Source organism: Panthera onca, chromosome C1 (assembly GCF_046562875.1).
Source record: "Panthera onca isolate mPanOnc1 chromosome C1, mPanOnc1 haplotype 2, whole genome shotgun sequence".
In the NCBI taxonomy this organism is placed as follows: Eukaryota; Metazoa; Chordata; class Mammalia; order Carnivora; family Felidae; genus Panthera; species Panthera onca.
In genome coordinates, this window is record NC_138346.1 from 156,350,635 (window position 1) to 156,370,130 (window position 19,496).

General features: G+C 35.2%; 2 protein-coding genes across 34 annotated transcripts in view; one reads left to right on the top strand and one right to left on the bottom strand.

Moving 5' to 3' along the window:
• Positions 1–19,496, top strand: part of FUBP1 (far upstream element binding protein 1) — a 50,577-nt gene that overhangs the window by 24,160 nt on the left and 6,921 nt on the right. For 6 of the 29 annotated variants that reach the window (XM_060625717.2, XM_060625722.2, XM_060625723.2 and 3 more), the window contains 3 exons: positions 3,909–4,054; positions 6,661–6,707; positions 8,945–9,172. In XM_060625717.2, the coding sequence (XP_060481700.1) occupies positions 3,909–4,054; positions 6,661–6,707; positions 8,945–8,978 (227 nt within the window). In that variant the 3' untranslated portion in view covers positions 8,979–9,172. The other 23 variants (XM_060625710.2, XM_060625714.2, XM_060625713.2 and 20 more) reach the window with 18 other exon arrangements.
• NEXN (nexilin F-actin binding protein) overlaps positions 9,763–19,496 on the bottom strand; it is a 50,578-nt gene continuing 40,844 nt past the window's right edge. For 3 of the 5 annotated variants that reach the window (XM_060625737.3, XM_060625736.3, XM_060625733.3), the window contains 4 exons: positions 15,871–16,092; positions 11,020–11,205; positions 10,207–10,567; positions 9,763–10,113 (listed from right to left, as the gene is read on the bottom strand). In XM_060625737.3, the coding sequence (XP_060481720.1) occupies positions 10,100–10,113; positions 10,207–10,567; positions 11,020–11,205; positions 15,871–16,092 (783 nt within the window). In that variant the 3' untranslated portion in view covers positions 9,763–10,099. Of the gene's footprint in view, positions 10,568–11,019; positions 11,206–15,870; positions 16,093–19,496 lie in introns of all 5 variants that reach the window. The other 2 variants (XM_060625738.3, XM_060625734.3) reach the window with 1 other exon arrangement.

Here is a 19,496-nt window from a genome sequence, read left to right on the forward strand (position 1 = left end):
GTTGCAATTAAAAGTCGCTGGGTCTGACTTATATTTTCACCATGGTTAATGTGCCAGAGATGTTCCCTCTGTTAATATTAAAAATAAGTAAAAACAGGCCTGTTTATGGACTTAGGTAATTATTGGGGAATTGGTGAAACTTGTGTTTTATTATATTTTATCATTCATTTGCAGCACGTTGATAAATTTATGGTTTGGCTTTTCTACCTTTTATTTGCCCAGAGTGAGCAAGTGTGTTGAATGTAATCTGTGAGGTCTTAATACCATTCAGATTTTTTTTTCTCAGTTATGTGTTTTTCTGTAGCACTATAGTGAATCAGCTGTTAATTTTTTTGAGCAAAAGATAAGTTGAATGATTATTTCACATATAAATCTTAAGGGAAATAATAATAAATTGCCAGGTCTCTAATCCTGGCTAGCAAGTCAATTTATTTTGTCCTATAGTTCTTTTTGCAAATGAGTTGTTGCTTAACTACCTTAATTTCTTCTGGGTGCATTACTTGCCAGATATTGAAGCATAAGACTAATATAATTCAGTTTTCAAGATTTTGTTTAAGTAATCTCTATGCCCATTGTGGGGCTTGAACTCACAACCCTGAGATCAAGAGTCATGTGCTCTACCAAGGCAGTTTTCAAGATTTGTAAATAAAAGGGAAGAAAGTAATAAGATATTAGGGAGATAAAAATTTTTATCTCCAAATCCAACTATCTTATTTGGAGAGGCCAAGTGGCAGAGCTAGGATTTTCTAGGACTCTGGACATCCCAGTTCCCAATCTAGTAACCTCTTTACCAAACTGGGCAGGCTGTCCCAGCTTCTGAAGCCAAATCTCAGCTTTGCCTGTTAAGGACAGAAAATATCCACTAACGTTATAAATGTGTCATTGTTTATAAGTAAGTAAATCTCTTAAAACAGGAGGGGTTTTTTTTGTTTTTTGTTTTTAATGTTTGTTTTTGAGTGAGAGAAAGAGCGAGACACAGAATCCGAAGCAGCTCTGAGCTGATAGCAGAGCCTGATACGGGGCTGGAACCCATGAGCTGTGAGATTGTGACCTGAGCCGGTCGGACACGTAACTGACTTAGCCACCAAGGAGCCTCAAGTTTTTTAGTTAGTTTTGTTTTCTGAAACAGTTCTGAATTTCGTAGGATTAATATCAAGAGAATTTAGGAGAGAAATTCGCAAAGATGAGATAGAGGGTTAACAAAGGAAATTTTAAGTCTTACAAGGAATGGCAGTAAAGCTCGAAGAGTGGGTATTTTTGGAGCTAGAATGAGGAAACTTTTGTAATAAGTAAACAGATCAAACTGGATTTCAAAGTAGACAGGCAGTTCCCATTTGGAAGAGGGCAGGTGAAGGCATTTTTTGGAAAAGTTTGACTTAGAGAAAGGCTCTTACAATATTAAGTACTGATGTGGTGGACTCTGAGCCTTTGGCATATGGTACCTTAAGGGGAAAGGGTGTGTAGTGAGGAAAATGGTTGTGGGAAAGAGGCAGGTATATAGAGCGATAACTTGTAGTGACATCTATTCAAGCAGGTTTGGCCATTGGGCTGTTATGTGTGAACTCTAGGGCAAGTCTTACCTCTTGAATGAAATGAAAGTCAAACCTTACAAATGATGAATCTACATGTAAATGTTAAGTGATGTTCTAAAATATAAACTAAACAGGCATCACAATAGTTCTTGAACTAAGAAGGATAAAGGGAGCAAGCTAAAGTACATTTCTAAAGGGGGCAGAGAGGCACAAGAGGCTAGGGGAGAGCCAAGTAAGTCCTAAGCAGATAGGAAGAGTTATTTTCCAGCAGGGCAAAACTTGCCCCTCATGTTGGAGGAGTGAGATGACTTTTTCTTTGGACACCTTCAAGATTGGAATGTGAGGTGTTTACGACTTACCAAGTGCTTGATTTTCTTACAGTCTGACATGTTTACCCTTCACTTTCCACAGAAATATTTGAAATGGGAGAGTAGGTAACATTTTAATTGGATCAATTTTCTTAATGTGTCTCTGTTTCTACCATCTTATATTGTAATTTTGCCTCTAAAATGAGTATCTCTTAACAATGATGTTCAGTTCCTTTTTGTAAACCTGAAGTAGAAATTGTTGCTGTCTTAACCAAGTTTGGCCTCAAGTCAGCAGGTTTTCAAGTGTACAACTTGTAAGAGACATTGTGTGGTTTTATTACTTTTGATACCCTGGGATATTTGGCAGTTGTCTAAATACTGAAACCTATTTCAGATTTGTTTAAATTGTGTCTCCTCATTGGATCAGTATGTTAAACTCACTTCCTCTTTGAAAAGAATTCTGGAAAACAAAACTAAGAATTTTGTTTATATTACATGGGATTTCTCTGTTGCCTATAGAAGGGGGGTTTTTTCTTGGATTTTTAAAGTTACTCATAAAAGTTAAAATTCTATTCACTGAGTTGCTTTTAATTCTTCAATTTTGTGATTGATGGTGATAGCCTATTTTCAGCAACTATACAGAGTTCAGCTATACAAAGTTGGCAACATCCAACAAACATAAAAAACAACTTTCCCTGTGTCTGTTCTCTAGAGTATTTTTTATCTAGCCATAATAATTTCACCAGGCAAGGTAATAAGCTATATAAAATTCTGCTCAAAAAAGGGAGCTCAATAGGAAAACACATGTTCTTCCTCCCCAACTTTTTATTTTATAAATTTTTATACCTTGATAAAATCAGAAAAATCATACAGTGAACACCCATATTTATATTTTCTATTCAAATTCTACATTTTTAAAAAGTTTATCATATGTAATTTGTGTGTGTGTATATATGTATTTTTTGTGCCTGAGCCTTTAAAAAGTAGGTTGCACACTGTTGTAAATAAATTATTTAGTAATATCAACATATAGACCATATTTTCTTTGGTTGTCAGAAAAATGTCTCTTGTGGCTGTGTGTATGTTGTCTTTATTTTAATCCAGAGCCCATTTAAGTTTTGTGCGTTGGATTTGGTTAATTCTCTTTAGTCTCTTAATTACCCTGCTTAAAAAATACCTGCTCATGAAAGCTGTTGAGTTTTGTGTTTCATTGATCTTGTTCCTTCGAGTGTCTTTGGTAATTGTTCTTTATGTTCTTTGTCATGTTACTTTTAATAAAATTGTATTGTGGTTTGAACATATATTAAAATTTTAAACATCTTATTATTAAAGAGTATTTTGATGGTTAGTCTTCGTACACATAATTTATAGGTCACAAATCAGGAAACAAAGATCTTGACTGTATCTTAAAATAATGAAGTCTTTAATAGATTTCACATGGGTTTTTTGTTTTTCAAAAATGTTCTTTTCCTCCATCAGAGATTTACATTTTATTTAAAACCTGTAGTGTAACATCCAAATGAATAAGACAAGAAAAAATAGTGGTCTCCCCCCTCCCCACACCCAGCATCACCATCAGGGAACCATAGATTGTTTACTTCAAATACTTGCCAAACTCAGTTTAGAACATTAATATTTATAAATTCTGTAATTGAATCCAGATTATGCCTAAATCATTGCCTTTCTTGTTAAAACTATGTGGATGGTTTTGATTTCGCTTTTTATTAATAGTAATGCTTTAGAACTAAAAGTTACGATTAATATAAGGCAAAAAGAAACAGCATTCTGATTTCTTTAATTACAGAGTAGTTTTCTGACACTAATGAATAAGATAAAACAGGAGCAATTCTGACCCTCTGTGCTTGTCTTTGTAACCTGTACTTACAGTGGATATAATTTTGTATTAAAATTTAGGGGGTTTTTTTTAGGTCAACAAGGGCAGACACAAGATTATTCAAAAGCTTGGGAGGAATATTACAAGAAGCAAGGTATTGTTTTTATTAGAAATGAGATTCTTTTGGGCTTTTAATTGTGGTTACAGCAACAAAGTTGTTCTGTTTTCTCAAAGGTCAAGCGGTTCCTGCTCCTACTGGTGCTCCACCAGGTGGTCAGCCAGATTATAGTGCAGCCTGGGCTGAGTACTATAGACAACAAGCAGCCTACTATGCCCAGACAAGTCCCCAGGGAATGCCACAGCATCCTCCAGCACCTCAGGTATACTAAACTTGCTAATGTGTTGATTTCTACTCCAATCATGTTTTCTGCATGTTTACTGTTTTGTCTGTTTGGGATTATGTTTGCCTTTTAAATTTTTATCTGGCATAGCATAACTAAATGAAGTACTGTGATGTATTGTTTGGGTTTTTTTGTTTGTTTTTTTTATAATGCTTTCTGGCATCTGAGTGCTGAGTATTTCTACAGTGCCTCTGATTTTAAAAATAAATTTTTTTCCCCCAGGGATTTGCAAATCATGCAAGAAGCCACCACCATTTATATTAACCAGTTTTTCTTTCTTAAAGGATTCACTCCTGAGTTAGCTCCATTTAAAGGATTTTCTTTAACTTTTTGTGTATTTCTTATGTATCTCTTCTGCACAGGGCCAATAATAAGAAGTGGACAATACAGTATTTGCTTCATTGTGTGGGGGAAAAAAACCTTTGTTAAATATATGGATGCAGACGACTTGATGAAGATCTTAATTTTGATTTTGGTTTAAAATAGTGTTTTGTTTTTTTTTTTTTGAAAATGTACAAAATATCTATCACTACTGATAGGAGGTTAATATTTCTGTGTAGAAATGAAAATTGGTTTGTTTTTAGTATTTAGTGTAGATGTACACATTCCAGCAAATGTATTTGCAACTATTATGTGGTCAATGCTTTGTGATATAAATGTACTTTTTCAATGTATACTTTCACTTTTAAAATGCCTGTTTTGTGCTTTACAATAAATGATATGAAACCTCCTGTGTCGGTAAGTTGGATATGTGGGTATTTAAAGGATTCATAATTTCTTAGCAATGATAAATTAAGATACATATACACAAAATATAAGCTTTCCCCATGAAATATTAATTGAGTTTTTAAACACTGGCATGTTTTTTCCCCCTTGCAGTATAGTAGTAGATTGGAGGATCTTTTCCATTTATTGTATTTGGCTGTTTCAGCACAAGTAATCCTGATATCTTCATTTTTTTTTCCTTCTGTTTGATTCAAAACTGCATGTGTGTACAGTGATCTTTTGGCATACTTCCATTGCATTAACAGTGAAATTTCCTTTTATACATGACCACTGTTTCAGATCTGTACTGCTGCTATAACAGTTAACCTTTCTGTTCTTAATTTGATAATTACTTCGATTTCCAAGACTGTTTCAGCATAACTAATTTTAAACAGTTTTCGGATAGTGAATATGAGTAGTTGAATAAGAAGTTTTTTCATGTAAAGAAACTTTCAATGTATACAATATTAGTGTGTTTCTTTTTAAATTTAGGGTAGAAAAGTAAATAGTATGCAAAAAGTATAGCTACAGTGCATCTGCCATTGAAACATTATTGGGGTATGGAAATGTTCAAGCTTTTTTCTTTTTTTTTCTTTTTGCAGTATAGTTAAGCCTTGTTTTGTAAATGCACAAGTCCAATCATTGAATCAACTTAATTTTTTATGTACTTGAAATCACTTTATTACCCTATAACACTCATGCTGAAGTTCTGATATTTTGTTGAAATCCATTGTTTTACTCTTTGCATATTTGTTGGCTCTTTGCATATTAATATATTAGACTACATGCAAATACAGTCTGTCTTGCCATTGTCTGTTGAAGTGCAGGTTTGATCCAGCCAGTATAGAACTAGCTCTGTAGGGGTGAGGAGGACTGTGCTGTGTATCATCCTTGATTGTGTTCCTTCAAGGAGCATTGCACTGTAAGTACATCAGAATGACAAATTGATGAACTGCAACAGTATCTTTTTGTCAATGTTCCACATAATGTAAATGCCATACTTTGTGTGAATATTATGTTGGAATACAGTGCTGATATCTTGGAAAACCATAACTGCTTCTTAATTTAACATAGAATAATACATAGGTCTGTATTTTTTTTTTAAGTGAGCTTAATGGGTAAGTATTTTTGATATGCTTTAGCTATAGCTAAAGAAAACTGATCATTAAAATTGAATAGTATTACTCATTGGTGCTCCTAAAATATATTGCTTTTCAGTGTACAGTATGCATATCTTCTATATTAATATGAAAGACTTGAAATGTGTCAGACAGAAGTGGTTTTCAGTTTGCAAATATTAAGCAATGTAGCAGTTTTAACACCATTTCATAAATATATATATATGTATGTATATATATATATATATTCTTTTCATTGGTGGGGAGCACCAGTTCTGAATATACTATAAAGGAAGATGTACAAGGACATAAATGTTGAGATTACTTATAGGGTAGAAAATAGCAGTTCATTTCATTATAGATATTTGAAATGTTTTTGATTGTTTTATAGAACCTGGAGTGACTTCCCTTGCCCTTATTTAGATATGGATATATAGTTCTAGTTTGAAGTTTAATAGTTAAGGAGTTAGTTATGTGTTACCTTTAAGAGTAGGGTTATTGACATGAACAATTTCAGTATTTTGCATGATACTGTTTTATAGATGACCTTTTAGGAAAGTGGTGCATTTATTGATTAAACTGAAGAAATAGCTCAGTTGGATTCAATATCATAACTCACAAATTGGAGGCTGTTGATTTTGATTCATTTAAGGTTTAAAATCTTTATTAATTGCAAACAGTGCAATTATTTATACTTCACAGTGCCTTCCCAGACCTTCCACCTTAGGTTCTGCTGCAAAAAGCAACAGGTAAGCACAACCTAAGGACATATATAAATAAATATTTCAGTACATTAATGTTGTCCCTGTGAGGTTTTTGTGGTTGTGTATTCAAAAGCAATCTGCTACTGCTTCCCCAAAATGTATTTTGTTATTTATGCTACCATTTCAGTGGAAAGTCTGTAAGTTGTTCAAACAACTGTTTACATTTCTGGGTAATGTTTTTTATTTTAATTTTTTTATTAAAACAAGAAAAAAGAAATGATGAGTAGATTGCTGCTATAATTGAACTACATCCAAACTTTTTGTAATCTTTTCCCAACTACAGAAGAATTGTTAAGAAAGGGCAGTTAACATAGTTTTCGAGATTTAGGAAATCACTTGGTTAGAAACTTCAACAGCCTTCACAAGCTTTTTATGATTGACAGGTTGACAGGACATTTTCTTTCTTTGCCCTCCAAAGCTATATGGAGTTTATTTTTTTCTTATTCTTGAAGTATAACAATTCAGTAAGGACATTATGGGTCAGAATTTTATTACGAAGTTTTTTTTTTTTAAGACAATTCAGTTTTCGTAACATACACTGAAAAAGGAAAATATAAGGAATACTGGCAGTATGTTTTGATAAGGCATGTGCATCAGTGAAATGTTAACTGTATAGCAAATAACCTTTCATAATCTGTATAGCAACCAATATTTTTCTGATTTATAATACTTTAATAATTGACGTTGCATTTTACTTTTTTTGCCAGTTTAAAGTGTTTGTGTTCTTATAGATGATTTTAACTGGTACATATTTTGAGTTAAGATGAATGTATTAAAGCAGCATCCTATCAGTTTTGTTTATTCAGTTTCTAAAATGTGCTGATCCTTTTAAAACTCCTGCTTATCTCTACAACAAAGAAAAATATTCAAAAATACTGCCTTCATTTTCACACACAGTGCTGAAGATGCTGCAAGCACCAAATCATAGCTCATAAAATCAGGTCCTGAGATAGTTACCCATAAAGAGGAATCCTTTGAGTGTATGCCATTGGTGAGCCGATGAGCATGGACCATAGAAGGGCTCAATGTAGAAGGTAAAATTGGCAAATCATAATTGAGAAATATGAAATGTATTCCCATACATTGGTATAGGGTGTAATGTACCTGCTTTTGATCACTTTTCATTTTAAAGTGCTATTTGCTTGATCTTAAATGTTCCATGAACTGTTAAATTTTGTAAGTTGTGTAGTTACTGCACCACATTTATGTGTGTGTGTGTATTGTTTTAATAGTCAATGATAGGTATGTTAAGACAATATAAAGGAGATCTTTGAACCTTAAGGAGCCTTTCAACTTTTGGTTAGCTGTAGTTTGCATTTTTATAAAATAATAGATGAATGCTTATAGATATTGGGGCATTGTTTCTATCTCAAGAGTTTTTTTTAACTCATTACCATAAGCCTTCACTGATAACTGCATTTTTAAAATGGCGCTAATCTTAACCTTGAAATAAATGGAAAGCAGAAAAGGTGAGCCAGTTGACTTGAATGCAATGGATGTTAGGAGTGGTAGAAACAATGTTTAGATTGAAATTGAACTGATTTATTTTATTTAGCACTTAAAAACTTGACAATGTGTTTAAGATATTTTAGTGTGGTGATACTTAGAATTCTAATGGGTTTGATGTTTCTTTTAGAAATGAAAAGTATACTTTTATTTTTAATTAACAAAAATGGTTTTAATACTAAAACTAGTGATTTAATACTAGTTGTTTATAAACATTGTAAAATATTTCCTTAGCCAAATACCTTGGTAGTTAATTCAAAAGGGTGGGTTTGGGTAGGAGTAGCAGAGTAAACTTAAGCGGGAAATAGGAATATATGCAGAAGTGATTACGTTTGAGTGCTCTGCCAGGAGAACCAGTTCTACCTGTGAACATCTGTTGTCTAGAGTAAGGATGTAGAAATTATCAATGAGGATGTCTTTTTATTTTCTGAAAATTCTGCCTCATTTTAAAATGTATTTTAACAGTACCTAAAGATAATTTTGACTCTGAAAATAACCTTTATTTTTTGTTTAGTCACTTGAGTTATCTTGCCACAGTATAAACTTCTGAGGGATTTAAATTGGTGCTTTTAAAAAAGAAGCAAATAAATCCCAAGGTTTTATTTTCTTCAGTGATAGCCCTATAGAAACTCATAAATGTATTTGCGCATATATATATATATTTTTTCTTATGCATGCTCGATGCATTTTCGTCCTGAGAAAAGTGTTCTCTACAGAAACTACCCGTGTGTAAAAAGAAGATTGGCTTAAAATGGCTACTGTGATGGGAACAGTGTCTTAGGGAGATGCAGCTTGGACTTGAGGTAAATTGAATACTTTACAAACTGTGGTTTAGAGTTTGCTTTAATGACATTGTATGTAAAAGGGCACGATTGCTGTAATTTTGTATTGATTATGGTTTCCTCAATAAAAAAATAATAAATGTACATTGATGAATATTATAAGGGAGTGTTTTGTTTCTTTTGTAAAATATTGAAAAGACTTTATTTTAAATACACAAGTTATTTTATTATGGGTTTACATTGTAAAATAAAATTGTCTTCCAGAAAACTAAAATATAAAACAACTTGGTAATAGAACATGGTAATTAATTATTTACAAACTCATTTTAGACCAGATTTTAAAATTGAAGATTGTGCCTTTTTTTCCCCCCCCTTAGACGTCAAAATCTTCAATTATGTTGAAAGTGTTTTCTCCTGCATGAACTACTGATACAAAGTTTTTTTACTAAAATATAATTTGTTCAGGCAAGGTCACAACGTAAATTTGCTTTAGAAGCTTGAATATAACACACCTTTGAATAGTACATGTTAATAGTCTCAACACTCAGAATTCTAGATAGGCAGTGGTTTCCATTAAATTTTCTCCTTAAAAGTCTTAACTTTTGTTGTTCTCCATGTTCCCCCTTTTCCCTCTGTGCTTCAGAAAGACTTTAAAACTACAACAAGAAAAATGACTATTAAGGAAAACTCAGTAGTTTCCAAATTATGAAGTCTCCATTAATTTTAGGTGTATAAATAGCTCATAAACATCATTTTTTCATGCAAAATAATGTTTTATTTGTGATCTTTAAAACGTAATTGCTATAAGCTTAGAATAATTGAGTAACTTTTCCACTCTACCCCATTAAATACACATTAACTTCACAATAGGGTGACGAATCTGGTGATGATTTGGATAGGAAGAAGGTATTCTTTAGATGAGCTTGTGTTTTGAAGACTGTTAGGAAAAGGAATAAAAAGTCAATATAGTGGCACTTCTGGTTTCCATTTTTGGCCCCGCCACAGAAAACATGGATGTAGTAAGAAATTCGGGGGGGGGGGGGGGGGGTGGGAGGGGGCAGAGAAAGTTCCAGGGAGAGGGAAGGGGAGCTAGTAGTCGTCAGCTAAAAAAGAGAAGAAGAAAAGTGATTTTTTAAAGGAAAAAAAAAAATTTAAATACAATAAAAGTTCTAGATTAAAAATGATTTAATTCTTACTTTCAATTGTAAGAATACAGGTACTAGCTGCAGAGCCTTTGTTGTTGACCGCTTTACACATATATTCTCCTTCATCTTCTGGGAAAGTTTCTGGTAAATAAAGGCAGTAAGTTTCTCCTCTTTCAATATATTGATAGTCTTCTCCATCTTGCAGTATTTCTCCTTCAAACCACCATGTAATTTCTGGCTTGGGTTCTCCTGTTACTTTAACAGTAAATCTAACTGGCTCACTGTCTACAACTGATGTGTTTTTTAGAGGCCTCTTGAACCATGGAGCTCCTGATCTCGTTTGCTCCTCATCTTCAATAGTGGAACCATTCATGATGCTACCACCTTCTTCTTCCTCCTCCTCTTCTCTTTTCTGTATTAAAATAGGTCCATTCAAGTTGGCATTTATAGTAGCATTTTTAGGACAATGCTTTAGTAATAGAATTTTATGGATAAAAGGGTTTTTTCTTCCCAAAGAACATGTAAATATGCTTACTACAATTATGTCCTTTAGAAAACATTCCACTGACTTGAAAGCTATTAAAAATTACTTTAGGGCACCTGGGTGGCTCAGCCGTTAAGCATCTGACTTTGACTCAGGTCATGATCTCACAGTTCTTGAGTTTAGTCCCACATTGATTGAGTTTGAACCCCACTCCTCCCTCACTTTCTCTTCTCTCCCCTTCCCCCCACCTTGCCAGGCCCCTCGTGGGATTCTCTTTCTCATCCCCTCGCTGACTTGCGTCCTCCCAAAATTTTTTTTCCTAATCCCCCATAAAATTTCAAGAGCATCTTTGAAAAATAAAGGACATGTAAGCCTGGTACCTTTTGTAGTGCTGCATCAATTTCCTTTTGTTCAAACTGCATGCGTAGTAACTTTTGTTCTTCAATTCTTCTTTGTTCCTCTTCTTCTCTTGCCTTAGCCATTTGTTCAAATCTAGCTTTCATATTCACTTTATGAGTAAATGGAGCCTCACTTTTTTTTGCAGGCTTGACATCAACATCTTCTTCCTTTATGAAAGTGGGCCAAGAATAGTAATTGCATATTTTCTAGAAACCAACAAGAACTAAAGCAGTACTTCTGAAGATGTCATTTATGGACACAAAATAATCATACCATGTTTGGTTTAATTGTGCTATACTGCAGCCATGTAGATTTTCACTATCCCCTAATTTGAGAAAAATGAAAGTTTCATTTATGAAACACTCTTGACAATTAGAATCCTTTTCTCCCAGTGTAAAGCTACAATGTCATTGGAGTCCCAGGGTATTTGCTTAATCAATTCTTTGTGCTAGCTGATAGTACTGAATAACAGAAAAGGGTAGGGATGTTATACATTGTTAACAACTTAAAATACTTCTTGTCACAAGATTGTCCATCATTCTTCACTCTGCTATATAATAGAAAGTGCAATTTCCATTACTTCCCACTTTGTGATTTTCTTCCCCACCCTTCTTAGCTAGTAATTGTCTTTGAGATGAATTCCATCCAACAAAATTTATTGATGGTCAAATGACAGACAAGAGTGTTCACAGAATAAATGGAAGACAACTACTGAAAGAGGCATTGGCTGGAATGTGGGGGAAATCGTTGAAGTATATGGTTAGTCCTCTATATAGGGTGAGAGTTGGAAGCTATGGAAATAATTGAGTAATTTAAGAGCAGAGTTTCAATTGTTAAATAGTGTGAGTGTATACAACAATTTGGTGATGATGGGGTCACTGGTGGCCTTTGAGGGAAGTTTTAGTATAGTGGGTTGTAGGTACAGTTAATTCAGGGTTTCTAAAGTACTTTAGCTGTAGTGGACTCTTGGTTTCTAAACTACCTAGACTTTTATGTCTGGAAATCTCACCATTTATATTTCACAGTACTATGAAGACATTGCCTCAGTGTACCACAATCCAACTAAAGTTAGGAAATTTTGAAACAAGCTTTGAAGTAATTGCCTATGTAAGAAAAAATCTTGGTGTGTGGATGTTTTGCATCAGTTTGAGGTATTGTACTCCATTCCAATGAATGTAGAAGGAATTGGATAGTTTTTCTTGTTTTTTAGAATTAGATTTTTATTTAATGTTGGAAAATCCTAGAACATCAGACACAACCAAATAGCTAATGGGTAAATTCTAGTACTTCTGCCATTAATACCAGTGTTTCAGTTTGAAATGATAAACCTAATGCCTATTAATAAACACAATGCAGAACTACAGTTAATTGCTATTATGAATGATGTTGCTGTGGTTTTATTACAAAAAGGGCTAAAAGACATGTTAAACATTGGTTTGGTGCATTCTTAGGGTATTGATACCTACCACATGAATATTAAAGGAAACACAATTGGGTAGTGAACTTGAGATAAAGAGACGAGAAATGGTTTTGGAGTATGCCTTACTTGGAAAACTAGAAAGTCAAACACTATAAGTGATTTAAATGGGTGGTATGGATTAAGGCTACAAGGAGCTGTGGAATCTTGGATTAGGGGAGATTATATGGATGAGGTTACCTTGAAAGATGTTTGGAATACAAACAAGCCATGTTGAACACAGACATTTTTATTTTTTAATTAAAAAAATTTTTATAATGTTTATTCATTTTTGAAAGCAAGAGAAAGAGTGGGGGCAGGGGAGGTGGACACAGAATCCAAAGCAGGGTCTAGGCTCTGAGCTGTCAGCACAGAGCCTGATGCAGGGCTTAAACCCACAAATAGATCATGACCTGAGCCAAAGGCAAACACTTCACTGAGCCACCCAGGCGCCCCTTTTTGAGAGAAAGCACAAGCAGGGGAGGGGCAGAGAGGGAGACACAAGTATTCAAAGCAGGCTCCAGGCTCTGAGCTGTCAGCGCAACCTGTCCCAGGGCTTGAACTCCCTAACTGCAAGATCATAACCTGAGCGAGCCAAAGTCAGATAGTCAACCAACTGAGCTACCCAGGCGCCCTGAACAGATTTTTAAAGGAGGAAACCAGATAATATTACCAGATAAGTGCAAAGGGAGTCCTATGCTGGAAGTTGATTGCACTCCATGGCAAAACTGCCAACAAGTTTTTAAAGGGTATCTCTGACCTTAATCTAGAGAGAAGATAGGAAGGATGTCAGCATCCTTCACAATCAGTGAGGATATCCTCAGGGATTCCAGGAAATCAGACATGTCTTAATCTGTCCTTTCATACAGAAGAGCCAGTAATAGCAATAAAACAGTTAAGTCATCTCATTTTTAATCTTCCCTAAATATTTTGTAGGACTAGGTATGACTGCTCTGAGGTTTCACTACCTTTAACAAGGTGAGCAAGTGCATGCTGACTGAACTTTAGCTTCCATGATACATTTCTGTAAAAACTGATCTTGTGGCCAACTATTAAATGTTGGTGTTCTCCAGTTTTACTATTCACTTCCAACTATTAACCCTTTAAATATAGCTTTACTCTGATATGTTTAAATACTATTTATGATAGTTGCAATCTATATAATTCCAGTCTCTTGCCTGAACTCAGTACCTATGTTTCAGACTGCTTTTATCTTATCCCAATATAGTTCAAACTTCATGTGTCCAAAACTATTCATCCTACCATCTCCAGACTGAATTCTCTGTAGTATCATCTAGTTAGTTTCTCTGGTAATCTTAATGTTGGGCTGGGCTTCTCAGTAACCACCTGCCCATAAACAGCCTGTTACCCAGTTTGATTAAAAGTTGGGTCCATTTTTACCCCTGGATCCCAACTTAATGCCCTATTCCTTTCTTCTTCATTCTCTCTGATACCAGCTTTAAAAACAGAAGCTTTTTATTATTCTGTCCTAAAATGATTACTAACATTGTTCCCAAATCATAGTCCCTGCAAAGTTAAAAAGACCCAGTACCAACTAGCCACTACTTTTACAACTTTATTCCATTACCCATTATTCTATGAACCATGCCTTTGAACAAATTTTCCATTCCCCAGACACATTTTCACAACCTTTATGTGAAGGCTGTAAACGGACTCCCATCTCCAATCTGGAATGTTTCCCCTCTTTAACTGCAAGTTCTAGTTAACCTTCACACTTTGCTTAAATGCCATTTTCTCAGCCCTGTGAAACTTCTAGGAATACTGAGTCCATCCTATTTGACCCTACAACATTAAATATACAACTCCTATTTTAGCACTTAAGTTATAATTATTTTCATACATCTCATTAGGCTGAACTTTTTGAGGGCATATTATATTCACTTACATGAACCCAAGACTGAACACCAGGCCCAGCATAGATGTTAGCAATAGCATTTGCTTCTAGCAGTGACAGTAAACCTTAAGGTTTAGTGTGCATCGCACAGAGTTCAAATGCAAATCAGCTTCACTGATGAATACCTGATGTTCCACAGCATCTCCATTTATCTAAAATAGCTTATGATTTGCTTCCAAACTCTATTCCCATATTACTTTTGTTCGTGTATACCCACTTCAGCTCATTCCTTTCCCTCTCCTCATCTCTACCACCATCCCCGAGTCTTCTCAAGTTTCATATCCTACACATTTATCTATTTTCTCTATTTGACTTCTAGTTCAAGTTCCTCATCAGGCCTCTGACCACCCTGTACAAAGAGTAGTATCCTACTTTGTTAATTTCCATAGCTCTTAACTTACTACTCAGTAATTGTTTTCCATCCTCCCTACCTGTTAGATTCTAAACACTACTGAGCAAGGACTGCAGGTTTATTCAGTGTACTCCCAGTATCCAGAACAGTTCCTGGAACATAATAGCCATTCAAATAATTTTTTAATGCATGAATCTAAAACTATCTTTAGCTTCACTATGATCTAGGTATAAAGATGCCTATTTGATAATATCTCCATGTTTTAAAGATTCCTTCAATGAACAATAAAGCAAAGTTCCTTAACATCTAAGACCTTCCATGACCATCTTGCCTGCGTTTGCATCTTCATCATTATCTTTGATGTTCCTATACTGTTTGCTTTAATAATAATGAATTGCTTACAGTGCAAAGAATTTGCACATAATTTTTTCATTCTTTTAATTCACAGTCTCCCCTGAAGGCCCTCCCAACTTCCCACACCTACCTTATTGAATATTTAATGGAAATTCATTGTTAGAAGAACATTAATGCTGTTAAGTATTATAAAATGGCAATTCTGGCAGAAAAAAATTTCCAGATCCTACGTAAAGCAGTACTCATAGTCATGGAACTAGATCTTAAGCTGGAAGGAACATTACAGGTTATTTAGTAATTGCCTGTTTTTTAACATATGGAGGTACTTCTAATTCATGTCATCTCAATTCTAATTTAGGCTCTGCCACTGAATTATTGGCATGACTTTGAGATCATTAGGCTTTATTTGTCTCATCTTTAAATACGAAAGTAAATATCTGGAATTTCTTTTAAGTTATATGTACACTGGTTCTACTAATTCAAACTAAAACTTCTGCCAGTAAATACATGTAAACCGTTATTTCCGGAGTGACCTATCTGATGTTCGCAATAAGCGGCTTTAATTCTGATAACAGCCATTTTGAACAATGCTAGAGTGAGGAAATCTTTCAAAGTCTCTTGAGATCTTAATATGCTTTTGCTACTTAGTTCCCAGATAATATTGTATACATCTATGGTTAATTGTAAGTACCAAAACTTATTCAAAGTCCATGTTACATTTATACCATGACTGTTAAATACAAAATAGTATATACCTCATGAAAGTTTTCTGCTTCTCGCTCTTTAATTTCAAGGTCAATTGCTCTCCTTTTTGCTCGTTCTTCTTCTATCTTTTTCTGGATTTCTTTTTCAGACAGTTGTCCAATTTTTTCAAACTTGCTTTTTAAATTTTTAGCTTGAATAGAGCCACTTCTTTTCAATTTTATTAATTCTTCATATTCCCTACTCAGTTCAAAGGTTTCATGTTCTTCCTCTTCCTTCAAAAAAATTTTTATATATTAAATACCAGAGAATTAGTTTGTACAATAAAACATCCAAAAAGCGTTCATTTCTTTTCTTTTATTTGTTTGGGTTTTTTTTTAGTGTTTATAATGTTGAGAGAGTATGTGTGCGAAGAGAGGGGCAGAAAGAGAGGGAGAGAGAGGATCCCAAGCAGATTCTGTGCTGTCAGTGCAGAGCCCAACACAGGGCTCAAACTCAGGAACATGAGATCATGACTGGAGCCAAAATTGAGTTGGATGCTCAACCAACTGAGGCACCTAGGCACTCCCAAAAAGTGTTAATTTCTTATTTGAAGCCAAAAATAAAGTTTAAATAATCTCCTCCATAAACACAATGCCTAAATTTACTGATTAAAAGTAATGCATATGGGCATCTGGGTGGCTCAGTCGGTTAAACTCATCAGACTCTTGATTTCAGCTCAGGTCATGGTCACAGTTTGTGAGTTCAAGCCCCATGTTGGGCTCTGCACTGACCTCACAGAGCATGCATGGGATTCTCTCTCTCTCAAAATAAACTTAAAAAAATGTAATGCTTCAAATTTAAGACTTTACATAACATTTAAAATATTTCATTATGGGCGCCTGGATGGCTCAGTTATTAAGCATCTGACTTCAGCTTGGGTCATGATCTCATGGTTCATGTGTTCAAGTCCCACATCAGGTGACCTTAAGCCCCACTTCAGGTGAGCATGAGCCCCGCTTTAGGTAAAAACAGGAGATTTGCTTCAATGAGCCCTACTTCTCTCTCTGTCTCTCTCTCTCTGTCTGCCTCTTGCTCATTTGTGCCTTCCCTCTCCAAAAACATAATAATGATAATATTTCATTACGGCTCAAAACATCATTTAACATTCCATTATAACTCTATTATAACTAGAATATGCATATCAGGATTAACTTTTACTAGGAACTATAGGAAAATTTTTGCTTAGGAGAAGATGAAGAACTGTAATTAAAAGAACATGACTGGGGGTAAGATCTAAGTTCTAGTTCTGACTTTGATACTGTATGGCCTTTGCCTGGTCACTTAACCCACTAGACATGATTTTTTCATCTCTGTATAGAGCCAGAGTATCCGAAAATTCCTCCTGTCTTTTTTTTGATGATAGTCTAATAAAGTTAAATATCACTTAATACTCAACTTAAGTAAATGAAGCCTTTCTAAAATACAGTCTGGCCAAATCCCTACATTTTGATACATATCACTTTTATTCTATTTTATATTCTGCCATGAAAGAAAAGGAGTCAAACCAAAATTGGGCTCCCAATTCTTTAGAGCATTTTTTTTAATTTTTTTTTTTTAATGTTTATTTATTTTTGAGACAGAGAGAGACAGAGCATGAACAGGGGAGGGTCAGAGAGGGAGACAAAGAATCTGAAACAGGCTCCGGGCTCCGAGCTGTCAGCACAGAGCCCGATGTGGGGCTCGAACCCATGGACCGCAAGATCATGACCTGGGCTGAAGTCGGACGCTCAACTGACTGAGCCACCCAGGCACCCCTCTTTAGAGCATTTTATCTTAAATACTTTTTACTCAAGTTTCCCTTGGCTTTTCACAATTTATTCCTAGTTCTTTGTATACTTCTTACACTAAACCCTAATCTCACTATATGAAGTGGTTTAAAAAATTGCAGTTATTCCTGATATACTTTTCCTGGAGAAGACCTAAAGTCCTAGGTGTGGAGCAGGGGTAGTAGGGAAGGAAAATGGAGGGGAAGGATGGGATCACAGTGGATGATGTGATGTGAGGCTTAATTTCTTGGTTCAACCAAAGGGATGAAAGAGAAAATTTATTCCTTTATACTACCCTCCACGTTTTGGTCTCTGAGGGTCCAAACTGACAACTCCTAAAATACCAGAAACCTAACAAATTTGTGATACACCTCATATTACAGTGGTTCCCAAGTCATTCTGGTCAAATGAACTAATTAGCTGCAGTGCAGATGATCGTGGAACTGGTGTGCTACTCGCTTGGAAACAGACGTAGTAGGGTAAGTCACTCAGTAGCACCAAAATGTCAGTTACATACTGCCTTATGTTAATTAGAATCCATCTCAGTGTACTAAAATATAATTTACAAGTTTTTCTAAATGATTCATTTTAAGCTTCCTTTATAAAATAAATGCTGTTACATTTAAAAAACTTTAAGGCAAGGGGTGCCTGGGTGGCTCAGTCGATTAAGCGTCCAACTTCAGCTCAGGTCATGCATGATCTTGCAGTTTGGGAGTTCCAGCCCTGCATCAGGCCCTGTGAGGATCATTCAGAACCTGGAGCCTGCTTCAGATTCTGTGTCTCCCTCTCTTTCTGCCCCTCCCCTGCTCATGCTCTGTTTCTGTCTCTCTCTCTCTGTCTCTCAAAAATAAATACACATTAAAAAAATTATAAAGAAAAGTAAAATATTTTAAGGCTAGACCTTGGAATATTTTTCTACAGCATATTCATGATACTTTATTATTACCTATATGTTTATATAGTATTTATAGTCTCTTGATTGGCTAGGGCAAGGAAGTAAATAACCCCACAGGCCCATTGTCTTAACCCATAACCAAGAAGGTAACTTCTAAGAGACTGCAACGTCTGCATAGGTCACAAGCTGGCAAGAAGTCCCCATCAAGTTGCCCACCAAACATGCCGTGTCGTTGCCAGTCTTAGTCTGGGACAGCCACTGTTCATCTCACCCCAAGTCATGTTCATCCCCAATTCTCCTCATGCTGCTGCCAGGAGCCTCCTCATCAGAAGCTGAGGGTGACAGTGGAATGCTGGCCCCCACTTTTTCCCTCCCCTCTTCTGTCTACACAACTGGCCATCCAGATGCAGGGTGGCAGCTGTGGGAAGGAAAAGGTTAGGCAGGGCCTTAGAGCACCAGGAGGTAGAAAAAGGGCTTCTGAGAATGCACCATAGGGAGGCAGGGGACAGAAGAAGGTTTGAGTGAGCCAAAGCTCTAAAACTCTAGCACATACTCCACTGTCCAGTCAGCTTTCACTTACACACAAATTCAAAGATAAGATTATTAAAATTTTAATTTTTAAATTTTATTTTAATTAAAATTTTTAATTAAAAATCAAGATTGGCCAGGTGCCTAGCTGGCTCAGTCAGAAAAGCATGTTACTCTTGATCTTGGGGTCGTGAGTTCAAGCCCCATGTTGGGTGTAGACACTGCTTAAATAAAAAAGATTTTTTTTAATAAATAAAAATCAAGATTGGCAACCTCAGAGCATTAAATCTTATGCATGGCCTATTTGAGCATATAGGGCCCTGTGACGGCACAGGTTGCCTGCCCATGAAGCTGGCCCTGTACAGTCCTGTATTTATATACATATATATTTGTATATATCTTTAATTCATTTCAGTACTAGAGAAATCATACTAAAATATTTAACATC